The sequence below is a fragment of the Mauremys reevesii genome, linkage group 10 (genome assembly GCF_016161935.1).
Source record: "Mauremys reevesii isolate NIE-2019 linkage group 10, ASM1616193v1, whole genome shotgun sequence".
Taxonomy (NCBI): domain Eukaryota; kingdom Metazoa; phylum Chordata; order Testudines; family Geoemydidae; genus Mauremys; species Mauremys reevesii.
Genome location: NC_052632.1, coordinates 11,152,162 through 11,164,884, shown reverse-complemented (window position 1 = coordinate 11,164,884; position 12,723 = coordinate 11,152,162). Strand labels below are relative to the sequence as shown.

The 12,723-nt window shown below is 42.8% G+C and overlaps 1 protein-coding gene across 10 annotated transcripts in view; it reads left to right on the top strand.

Annotated features, from left to right (window-relative positions):
- The window catches only part of MCTP2 (multiple C2 and transmembrane domain containing 2), a 178,763-nt gene that overhangs the window by 151,296 nt on the left and 14,744 nt on the right, over positions 1-12,723 (top strand). For 9 of the 10 annotated variants that reach the window (XM_039492368.1, XM_039492369.1, XM_039492373.1 and 6 more), the window contains one exon: positions 1,549-1,590. In XM_039492368.1, coding sequence (XP_039348302.1) covers positions 1,549-1,590 — 42 coding nt within the window. Of the gene's footprint in view, positions 1-1,548; positions 1,591-2,489; positions 2,656-12,723 lie in introns of all 10 variants that reach the window. The other variant, XR_005585626.1, reaches the window with a different exon arrangement.

The window sequence follows — 12,723 nt, the reverse complement described above, 5'->3', positions numbered from 1 at the left end:
TCTTTATAGTGCTTGTGATGGATACCGCGTATACAGCTGAAAAGTACAGAATAGCTGTTTTCAACAAGACTTTGGATTATCAAAAGTTGGCCACTTCCCCCTACATACACAACCTGGGAGTAATGCACACCATAGGTGCACATAGTAGTGCCATTTAAACTCAACAGGACACTCTCCAGTGAACAAAGTTACATATGTGTGCCCAAGTGCTTTGCTGGATTGGAGCCTTACTGAGCATCTAGCTAGTCAAAGCATCTGTAATATCCCCTGGATTCTTTTTCTGATACCCAGATTCTGAGCTTTCTGTATTCCAACTCTGTATACCTCCTGTAGCTCAAAATAGGTAGTACTGCTCTGAGTCTCATATGCTCTGGGTGGGAGGAGTGAGTAGTATAACTGTCCCTTTTTCAAATACCAATGGTTTGGGTACAGTCCTATTCTTTCTGCTCATCTAGACCTTGGCTGCAGATGGAGTAGCTTAGTTTTCTTCATGCCTATGTAGACATATAAATTTTCAAAGCCAAACTTCATTTTGTCCATTCTGAATGCACGTAGCATTCTCTGGAAATGTGGAACCCAAACTCTGTGTTTCAGTTTTCTGAGCTGTAAAATGGGGATAATATTAACCTAGTGTACATTACTAGGTTGCTGTGAGGCTAAATTCATCAGAATTTGCAGTGTTTTGAGAATCTCGGGTGGGAGCTGCCATAGATATGGAAAATATTATTATTAATCTAGCTACCCAAGGCATCTCAGTAAAGACATTGGCACATCTGGAGGTAGGACTCTCATATCCTAGCTCTCAGGCCCTTGCTCTGATGAATAGATACCACTACCTCCCTAAATAAAGCAACCTTTAATTATGATCCTTCACATCCCCACATTTCAGCTATGTTTAAACATTTTAATATGGTAATTCAAATCTTCCTATTGAATAAGCAAGACCTAAATTAACTTGAAGGATCCTGTTAAAGGTTCAGCTAGAAAAACGCCTAAATTGAAGCCAGGGGTCCCTAAGTTCACACCCTAGCCAAGTCTTTTGTTTTCTTCCCTACCTGTCAGAGTGGGAGTCAAACTGAAGGAATAATGCTGTATAGAAATCTGTATGTGATTCTTGAGATTGATTATGTTCATACTAATGTATTTTCTACTGTCTAATGTTTCTGTAATGGCCCTAAAGGGAGAGAGCAGTCATTGTAGCAGTGAGGATAGAACAAACTGAGTATAGAATCTTCAGCCTTGACATACCAACTGGTTCATTTATCAGACTAAGAACAAAGCTGTTTACAGACAGTAGAACTTGGCAATGAATTTAAAAGCCTGTTGCCTTCAAACTACTGGGCCCAGCCACTAATACCTTGATGTAGACTTAAAATTTGCATAGGTTATTGCATGCTATTGTTCCTGATCTTGGGGAAAAAGGACCTTGAACATAGAGTAATACAATAAAAATGGTTTACACCTAAATGAAATGTGATAAGAGTTATGTAAATGTTTTGAACCTCTGACTGTCAATGAGGAATTTTAATATGGACATATGTTTTTCAGGAGACCACATACCTAGATGAGGATGAAGATGAGGATGACAAGGTAAGTGTGCATTATTTCATTCTATCTGATGTACCTACATGTGACAAACGATGCAGTCTTATTCCAGGAGATTGCGATTTATACTCTGCACAGGCTGTGGGATATTGGGGGAGAGGCGGTTTCAGTTAATGATGGGCAAACCTGAGAATATCTGAGGTTTTATTTGGATAAGTCAGTGTTTCCAAAACTTGGGACGCCGCTTGTGTAGGGAAAGCCCCTGGCAGGCCAGGCCGGTTTGTTTACCTGCCGCGTCCACAGGTTCGGCCGATCACAGCTCCCACTGGCCGCAGTTCTCTACTCCAGGCCAATAGGAGCTGCTGGAAAGCGGCGGCCAGTACATCCCTCAACCCGCGCCGCTTCCTGCAGCTCTCATTGGCCTGGAGCAGCGAACCGTGGCCAGTGGGAGCCGCAATCAGCCAAACCTGCGGATGCGGCAGGTAAACAAACCGGCCTGGCCCGCCAGGGGCTTTCCCTACACAAGCAGCGTCCCAAGTTTGGGAAACACTGGGATAAGCATTCCAAAGTGTGGATGCCTATTTGAAGCTTATAAAAACTGATGTCCCTTGGGAATCCCTAAAAGTGTGCTGGGAATCATGGGGAAAACAGACTTTTTGGGGTATAACATTTCTTAACAATTCCAGTTCTGATCTTAGGTGGAAAGTCTACATGAATAATATTTCTTTTGGTATTGAGGTATTTCCAGTTTTTGTCCAAGTTGGAGACCAGAAATGCTGAGATTTATGGAGGTCTGGGGAGAGTTATCTCAATATTTCAGACCCTCCAAAAATGTTGGTTTTAGTTTGGCTCCTGAAATGTACAAAGGATTGTGGTTGAAGAGAGGTACCTCGTAGTTTATCTGAATATACTTGTTCATCCTCCCTCTTCACTCTGAAAAATAGATTGGATTCTTTCCAGTTTATCAAACCAAGATGACAAATGATAAAAAGGATTAGAAGGCATGACATATGAAGAAAGATTACGAGAACTTAATATATACATCTTACAAAAAAAACATAACTAAGTGAAGGGGAATCTGATAGTCTAAAAATACTTGAGAACTAAAAGGTAAGGAATTATTTAATGAATAACAGCTAGAAAAAGGAATTTAGATATTAGGGCATAAATATTCACAAGGTTATATGCAACTTACAGAATTTCATAATAACTTGACATGCCATTTCTTGAATATTCCATAGGTTAATGGAATGTTAAAATGAAATTGTTAACTGTTCAGTAGTAAATCAAAGTCATAGTTAATGTACAAAACCTTAACAGTACCCACTTGTGTACATTAGGGTTAGATCTAAACAAGCTATGTGCTGGGAACAACTTCTTTAAATTTAACTTATTGTTCTGATAGAAATGTAAAAAAAACTGAGCAGAAATCTCTGAGTTTTATACAGCTACCAGTTATTATTCAAAATTATGTAACAAATAATTTATTTCAGACTGTGGATTTCTCTCAATTTATATACCACAACTATCAGTTCAAGTCTTCTCATTTATAATTCACTGTTTGCATTGTGTGATTGGTCAGCTAAATCAAATGTTGTTGTTTCTCTCAAATGAATGATCCTAAAGCCAACAAGAATCTTTCTTGATGGCCACTGAACACGTCCGGTGCTAATATTTGTGCTCAGACATATTTGTGTAAGTGGTCCCGGGGTGAATAGTCTTCCAAACAAAAGTCACCGTGCACTGAAATTTGCATAAAATTAATAAAAAGTAAATTGACCATTTTTATTGGAATAAATCTTTATCATTACATTTTCGGTAGTATTTGTCCAACTGTAATCATGATACAGTCTGATTCACATATTAGCACATTGTATCATTCCTCCCACTTATTTTATACTTACAATAAAGCATGGCTAAAATGTTCAAACTAAGAGTTGCATGATTTTCAATGGAGTGGTGGATGTTCAGTGTGTCTGAAAATGAGAGCAGTTTCCTAACGTTAGGCACCAGCTTTGAAAATGTGAGCCTTCATCTTTATTGGTGTACTGCCTCATTCTTCAGGGTTTACTCATTTGGACAGGCCTACTCACTTCCGTTTTGCCACACTACTTTTCTTCATTTGTGCATGCTGATTCAGAGAAAACTATCTAGCTTGTCTTAAAACTCTAAACAGTTGTGACAAAGTTCCTCCTCTACCTTGGTGGGTCCTGCACTTATTTGGCAGATTTGCTCACCTGAGTGATCTTCCCCACAGTCTGGGTCAACTTCTCCTGTGTCTGATCAGGAGTTGGGAGGTTTGGGGGGAACCCAGGCCCACCCTCTACTCCGGGGTCCAGCCCAGGGCCCTGTGGATTGCAGCTGTCTATAGTGCCTCCTGTAACAGCTGCATGACAGCTACAACTCCCTGGGCTACTTCCCCATGGCCTCCTCCAAACATCTTCTTTATCCTCACCACAGGACCTTCCTCCTGGTGTCTGATAACGCTTGTACTCCTCAGTCCTCCAGCAGCACACCCTCTCACTCTCAGCTCCTTGCGCCTCTTGCTCCCAGCTCCTCACATGCACTTCTTCTCCTCTGGCTCCTCCTCGCCTGACTGGAGTGGAGCTCCTTTTTCAACCCAGGTGCCCTGATTAGCCTGCCTGGATTGGCTGCAGGTGATCTAATCAGCCTGTCTGCCTTAACTGGTTCTAGCAGGTTCCTGATTACTCTAGTGCAGCCCCTGCTCTGGTCACTCAGGGAACAGAAAACTACTCAGCCAGTGACCAGCATATTTGCCCTCTACCAGACTCCTGTACCCCACTGGCCTGGGTCTGTCACACAGTTAAACCATGAATTTGACCAAAACATGTGCCTGTGACCATGGTTTAGAACAATAGAACTAGTGTCACTGGTGTGTGTGTGGAGGGGGGAAAGGGGGGTTGGGATGAAGGGAGGTTGTTCTGTTTTGCAACGGGGAAGCACACAGTTCATTTCACCTTATGAAAAATGGACATTTGAAGATTTGTTAAATAAGCGTTTTGTCCAAAATCAGCAGAGAACAATGCAGTATATTCATTTATTGCAAAGCCAAAATATTTAGGTCCAGTTTTACACTGACGTAACCACACCGACTTTCATAGGGTTACTCTGTTTTTGCACGTGGATAACTGAGATATGAGTCTAATTGCTCTGCATTTTGCACTTCTCCAAACTTGACCTCACCATTCTTTTACCACTTCTTTTTTGGAATGCTCCTGAGAGACCGTGTTTCAAAATGCTGGTTATTTGGGAAGACCATGATGCCGTGGTCAGTGTTGCTTCTAGCCCTCACTGCTATATGCAGTAAGTACTCCTGATAACTGGCCAACTCATGAAACTGGGTGGAGCTTTTTGTATCAGAGGCAGTTGCTGTGCCAGCTCTGTTATTACAGGTTTAAAAAGGACCTCACTGCAGTCAGTGAGGGGGCGTGTGAGGAGCTGGGAGCAAGAGGTGCGCAAGAAGCTGAGAGTAAATAGGCGTACTGCTGGAGGACTGAGAAGTACAAGCATTATCAGACACCAGGAGGAAGGTCCGGTGGTGAGGACAAAGAAGGTGCTGGGAGGAGGCCATGGGGAAATAGCCCAGGGAGTTGTAGCTGTCACACAGCTGTTACAGGAGGCACTATAGACAGCTGCAATGCACAGGGCCCTGGGCTGGAACCCAGAGTAGAGGGCGGGCCCAGGTTCCCCCCATGCCCCCAACCCCCTATTTGATATAAGAGGAGTTGATCTGGACTGTGGGTCCCACCAGAGGGGAAGGTCTCTGGCCTGTCCCCCGACCCTTTAGGTGGGCCAGCAGAGACTGCAGGGGATTGTTCTCCTCCTTTTCCCCATGTCGGCCAGTGATGAGGTTAGCCTAATGAACAGCAGGTTTGTGCCACTAACCAAATGACCCAAACTGAGGACTGCCGAAACCCTCTGAGGCAAGCAAATCCACCAGAAAGCGCAGAACCCACCATGGCAGAGGAGGAACTTTGTCACAGTACATTTAGCTATCCTCAGTCTCTTCATACTTTTTCAAGTGTGGTCGTGCTAGGGGTGGTCGGAACATCCTTGTGGGTTAAAGAAAAATGAGTTTGATGACATTATCTCAATGCAATGTCTGCATTTAAAAGAAAAATATACATTTTTTCCTATTACTGGAACTCCTAAAGTTGAAATCTGCTAGTAGGGTCATAGTATACAAGGTCACTGTTTCTGTTTCCTGTCATTAATATGTTGTATCAAAATACTCGCACACATAGCTCTTCTGGATTCTGTTGCATGTTAGACATAACAGACCGTGCTTCTGGGAACTGTAACACGACCCCTGAGAGATGAACTGTTTACAAATTATAAACACACAGACGCTTAGTTCAAAAACAGAAGAGCAGATTAACTCCCTTCCACCTAAACGATCAGTCTTGAAAATGACAAGTCTTAATTGCTAGCTCCTCCTTTCCCCACAAATGCCGACACAGAAGACTGTGAAAGATAAGAATGCCTCGTCCCTTTGGCACAATCTGCTCAGTGGATGAATGCCTTCTCGGATTCTTGCCATCTTGGATGCAGATTTCAGACTGTATCATGTCAACTCTGGGGTCTGTCAGTCTATAGCTGTCTGGAGTGGGGATTGTTTTAAAATTACATCACTGAGGCATCTTTCACCCCCCAATACAAAGATATAGAAAAGTTACATACAATTCATAAGGATTTTGTAATACTCTTTTGGAAGTGGCATGGAATCTTTCATGACCTCAGGTTGTCAGGATCTTAGTTTTTCTTTTTTCCTCAAAAAGAGACAAAACAAAGTTGCTGACAATACCGGGTTTGGAAATTGGTTTAGCAGAAACTTGGAGGAAAGATGATCAAGTGATTAGAGCACTAGCCTAGGGTCAGTTCCTTGCTCTGCCACAGACTTCCTGCATGGCAAGTCATTTAGCTTCTGTGTCTCCATTTCCCATCTATAAAATGGGGATAATAGCACTCCTTCATCTCACAGGTGTGTGGTGAGGTTAAATACATTAAAAATTGGCAGGTGCTCAGATACAGCAGGGGGCACATAAGTTACCATAGATAAATAAGGAAAACTGCTCACTACTGAATTGACTCCACTTCCTGCATCATCACCTGTTACTTTGGGGGTCTCTCATCCAAATGGTGAATGAGATGCAATGGGATCAGATCAAATGAGCCTATGGCTTCAAGAAGAGTTATTTGCCAGCTTCCAAGAAATATGCAGTGTCTTATGCTTGGGAAAGAAATCCCCAAAGGAAAAAAGGCCTTTTTTTTATGATATAAGAAAATTTCCGTTATACTTGTTGGTACCAAAAATACGCCAAGTTTTACAAGCATAGTTCAGAAAGGCTCCAGCCAAACAAATAAAAATCAGATTCATCCAGTAGCAAACAGCTGACATTTTCCATTTGTGTTAGATTTAGCATGTGGAAACCTTCCGTACGGATCTTATTTGTACGGGTGGATTATGATGAAAATTGCATTAATTTTCTCCACAGTAAAGGTCAGTAATTGAAACATGAACCAAGAGTCTATTGTGTAAGACGATATATCCCTATACTTAGGAAAGGTCACTCAAGACAATATCATCTCGTTGTTTTCATTCCTTAAGGTAAAAACAATTGCATTAGGGTTTTTTTTCACCCCTTCAATTTAACAAACACACATAATATTTCCACATCTCCCATTAATATCACTGAAGACTTAAAGATTATAAAGGCTTGAAAGTACAATAAGCTACCGAGAGTGTTCTTGTGCTAACAATGCTGTTTAATGCTAGTTGTCTGATAGACAAGGATGTTTCACCAGACCATGTAATGAAAGAGCATGATAGCTTCTTTAGTAGCATGAATACTCCCTCCTAGATCATTGGTGTCTCTTGATTTCGGCCTTTTATGGCTCTTCTGTCACTACTTCTCAGTTAAGTTATTTATAGGAACACTGGTACCCTATGGATATAGACATAGGAGTAATATTTTCTAGGAACAAGATAGAAACTTAAGGGGCAGCTCCTCCAGTCTCGGTGAGCTATGCTCGGGGGAGGATTTTAGAGGGGGAGTATAAAGGAGCTCTAAATAAATGCTGTCCCAGTTTTGCAACCATTTGGGGACTAATCTGGTTTCAGGTAATACTTAGGGCAGCCTTATACCCTTAGAGTAGCTATAAATGTATGTCTACACTACGAAACTAGGTCGATTTAATAGAAGTCGATTTTTAGAAATTGATTTCATACAGTTGATTGTGTGTGTCCCCACTAAGCGCATTAAGTCAGCGGCGTGCATCCACAGTACCAAGGCTAGCATTGACTTTCGGAGTGTTGCACTGTGGGTAGCTATCTCACGGTTCCCGCAGTCTCCGCTGCCCATTTGAATTCTGGGTTGAGCTCCCAGTGCCTGATGGGGCAAAAACATTGTCGCAGGTGGTTCTGGGTACATGTCGTCAGCCCCCTCCCCCCGCACCCCCTCCCCCCGTGAAAGCAATGGCAAAAAATCATTTCTCATCTTTTTTCCTGAGTTACTTGTGCAGTCGACATACCACGGCAAGCATGGAGCCCGCTCAGCTCACTGTCACTGTATGTCTCCTGGGTGCTGCTGGCAGACACAGTACTGCAGTGCTACACAGCAGCATCCCCTTGCCTTGCCTTGCAGATCGTACAATACGACTGCTAGCCGTCGTCGTCATCCCATGGGTGCTCCTGGCCAACCTCGATTAGGTTGATCAGGGGCTCTTGGGCAGACATGGGTGCTGCTGGCCGGCCTCGGTGAGGTCGGTCGAGGGCGCCTGGACAAAAATGGGATTGACTCCAGGTCATTCTCTTCTTTAAGTTTCGTCTAATGGAGATTCAGTCCTGCCTGGAATATCATGCCAGCTGGAGGCTTCCGCCTCAGGCTGCTCTCCCAGTCGGCAGCACAACGTGGTCGCACCTACCCCAGCCTACCCCTTGCTGCCATGGCTCATGAAGCCTGGACAGTACTAATGAGCAGTTCAACTATAGGCTGAGCAAGTGCATAATGGTGGTAGAATGTGCCTTTGGACATTTAAAAGCTAGCTGATGCAGTTTACTGACTCGGTTAGACCTCAGCGAAACCAATATTCCCATCATTATTACTGCTTGCTGTGTGCTCCACAATATCTGTGAGAGTAAGGGGGAGATGTTTATGGCGGGGTGGGAGGTTGAGGCAAATCGCCTGGCTGCTGATTACGTGCAGCCAGACACCAGGGCGGTTAGAAGAGGACAGCAGGGTGCACTGTACATCAGAGAAGCTTTGAAAACCAGTTTCATGAGTGGCCAGGCTACAGTGTGAAAGTTCTATTTGTTTCTCCTTGATGAAAACTCGCCCCCTTAGTTCACTATACTTCCCTGTAAGCCAACCGCCCTCCCCTCCCTGCTTCGATCTCCACTTGCAGAGGCAATAAAGTCATTGTTGTGTCAAATTCATGCATTCTTTATTAATTCATCACACAAATGGGGGGATAACTGCCAAGGTAGCCCAGGAGGGGTGAGGGAGGAGGGAAGCACAGGGGTGGGGTAGTTGTAGGGGCACCCCCTAGAATGGCATGCAGCTCATCATAGAAGAGGCATGTCTGGGGCTCTGACCTGGAGTGGCCGTTTGCCTCTCTGGTTCTTTGGTAGGCTTCATGCGGCACTGCTGCGGGTCCCTGTTATAACCTCTGTCCTTCATGCCCTTGGAGATTTTTTCAAATATTCCGGCATTTCATCTTTTGCAACGGAGTTCGGATTGCACCGATTTGTCTCCTCATACAGCGATCAGATGCAGTACCTCCCGTTCGGTCCATGCAGGAGCTCTTTTGCGATTCTGGGACTCCGTGGTCACCTGTGCTGATGAGCTCTGCATGGTCACCTGTGCTGATCAGCTCGCTACGCTGGCCAAACAGGAAATGAAATTGAAAAGTTTGCGGGGCTTTTCCTGTCTACCTGGCCAGGTGCATCTGAGTTGAGAGTGCTGTCCAGAGCGGTTACAGTGAAGCACTCTGGGATAGCTCCCAGAGGCCAATACCATTGAATTGCGTCCACACTACCCCAAATTCGACCCAGCAGGGTTGATTTCAATGCTAATTCCCTCGTCAGGGAGTACAGAAATCGATTTTAAGAGCCCTTTAAGTGTACAAAAATGGCTTCGTTGTGTGGATGGGTGCAGAGTTAAATCAATCTAAGGCTTCTAAATTCGGCCTAAACTCATAGTGTAAACCAGGGCTAAGTTACACCTGGCTACCTATGGACCCAAATGGCCATTTTGACAAACTGGGAGTGCAGGGATGTCTCTGGCCAGCCCCCTTCCTCCTGGGAACCTCTCTTACACCATAAAGTGGGGAGGTGGTCCTTATCATTATTTATACTATTATTATTATTTATAATGTGGTAACAATTAGAGGTCCCAGTCCCATTGCGCTAGGCACTGTACAAACACACAATTCAGAGACCGACTGGGCCCCAAAGCGCTTATGGTCTCAGTGGAAAAGATAAGAGACAACAGGTGTATACAACAAACAGATAAGGGATGGGGACTGCAAGGTCACAACAAGACAGTACTGATCAGCATGATGAGCAGTGGTTACAGCACACCAGCTTTGAAAATATGCCCCTTTCAGGCCAATGGTGCTCTCATTTGCGTCACTCTGAAATAATGCCATTAACTCAAATGGGGTCGTTATGAATTTCCCATCATTGTAACTAAGAGCATAATTTGGACCTTATATGTTACTTATATGTATACTTTCCTCTATTGGTCATTGACTAGTTCAGACACATTCAGATTTCCAGGCATTTTTTCAGCATGGTGTTAAAAAATAGAAATCCTGAAATGTACAACTGCCTATCATCTTTGGATTGTATGAAGTAGATATACAAATCTAGGCATGCATTGTGTACGTTTACCCCTCCTCCTGTTAAGTACTGAGAATCCTCCAGCAACAGACAATAGATGTAATAAAGGGCAAGAGAGTGTCTCAGCGACACAGGTTGCTGGGATCATTTCAGTCTGTTCAAAGGGCAGCCATAACGGAGAAGCACAAATCAGAGTCCAGCTCAAGGTTGCTGTGCTGATTTTCAAAGCACTGCATGAAATTCATCCTAGCTACTAGAGAGACTCTCCCTCTCCATGCCCACCACTTCCTACAACAGCCTCATTACACTGGAACAATGAAACTGTCAGCCACCGAGAGGGGGAGACTTGTAATCAGAGGAGACAAAACCTCTACAGGAACTGAACCAAGACTATGGAACTTGCTGCTAGAATGACTAAGAACCTCATGTTCAGAGTAAAATGCAAAACCTACCTCTTTGCCTAAGCATTCTTCTAATTAAACGACATGAACTTACTCTAGGGACATGCTCATAAACTACATTGATGATGTCAATATATCAACCTACATAGATTCACAATCAACCTATGTTAATACAAACAGCTTCCTTAAACAACTGAGAGTATCTTGAGCTGACAGAGTATGGAAATTCACTCAGTCCCCTATACAGTCAATAACAGTTGGGGACAATTCTCTGAAGTTTATAATCCATGAAATCCTTTTGATTTCAAAGGATACACATCTGTGAAGCGACTGGTCTTTGGGAATCTTTCTTTGGCAAAGATGGGTTTGAAATACCGTGCTACTGCCTAATGCATGACAGTGACAAGGAAAATCAAGCACTGGTGAAGTCTGCATTTCTTTAAATAACCACAACATGTTTTTAAAACCCAAAAGAACAACAGAGCAAGAAGTCATGCATGCCTGAGTGTTTTGGATTTTTTTTAAAGTCAATCCTGTTTGTTGTTAATACACTGGAGAAATTGTACCTAGTACATTGGACAAATCCCATAAAAGCATTACCCATGTTATGCTTTCATGGACAATGTCAGGTTGGGTTATCTTCTGCATAAAAGCTGATCATGATAGTTAGACCTGCCCACGGGCTAGTCAAACTTTCACAACAGATTTTTTTTTCCTGAAAATGTCCAGGTTTTTCATTCATGATTTTTTTTTGTGCCTGTCTCACCCCTTTATTGCTCTTTTTGTGATTTTCCCCTATTAATTTTTTCCCTTTGTATCCACTTCTCCTTCCCTCCCCTCCACCCCCCCAAACATCCCTTGGGTTAATATATGAGTTTCCTATGGCATGCCAAAAATCTGTTGATGAATACCAGTTGTATGAAACTTACATGCAACATTTCTTTTTTGTGGGAGTGTTTTATGTAACTAAACCGAAATCCAAGTGGTATAAAGCCATTTAGGAATTGTTTGTGATTTCAAGCTTGAAGTCTCAGTTATGTGCATACAATACATTACCATGTGAGTCAGAAGTGCACTTAGAGAACAGCATTAGAAACTGTCCTTGGATTTGTAATGCAACGCACACACTATATTGGATGTTTCCATGGGAAGAAATTTAAAGGACAGATAATAAGGTGCATGATTTTAACCATGAGGGTGATTAAACATTGGAGCAAACTTTCAAGGGAAGTGGTGCATTCTCCATCTCTGGATGTCTTAAGTTAAGCCTGGATGTCTTTCTGGAAGACGCGCTTAGTCAAACACAAGCTAGTGGATTCAATACAGGAATAACTGGATGAAATTTTATGGCCTGTGTTGTACAGGAGGTCAGACTAGATGATCTAACAGTCTCTCTTCTGTACTTAAAATCTATGCATCTATAGTTCCTAATGATTTCAACAGGGAAGTCTGGGTCTAGTAAACATATCTGACCAGTCATGGATTTCTGTTTATTGAGAGATTTCACCCCCCCCCCCCATATCCTTCATATTTCACACAATTTCAAAATGAAGTCATTGTCATCAGTTTTGAAGCTGAAGTGAACTTTCTTTTATTACTGGCCCTAACTTACTGGGAAATTATTGAATTTCAGTGAGATGAAGTTGAGAGATTGTACATAACTCTTTAAGTGAATTTGCATGGGCCAATTATTCGCTGCCATAACTCTAATGAAGAGTAAAAGGTGAAAACACCTTTCCTTACATGTGCAAAGGCTTTGTATCTTGCTTTCTAAGTTCAGGCTGATGTGCATTAGTTGGACACAAAAGACTTAATTTCTGAATTCGCTAAACTTTTTTTTTTCCTGACATGGTTAATCTTTTGTAAGACCCCTTTGTGTTTTTGTTCATGCAATTAATATAGAAATGAAGGTTT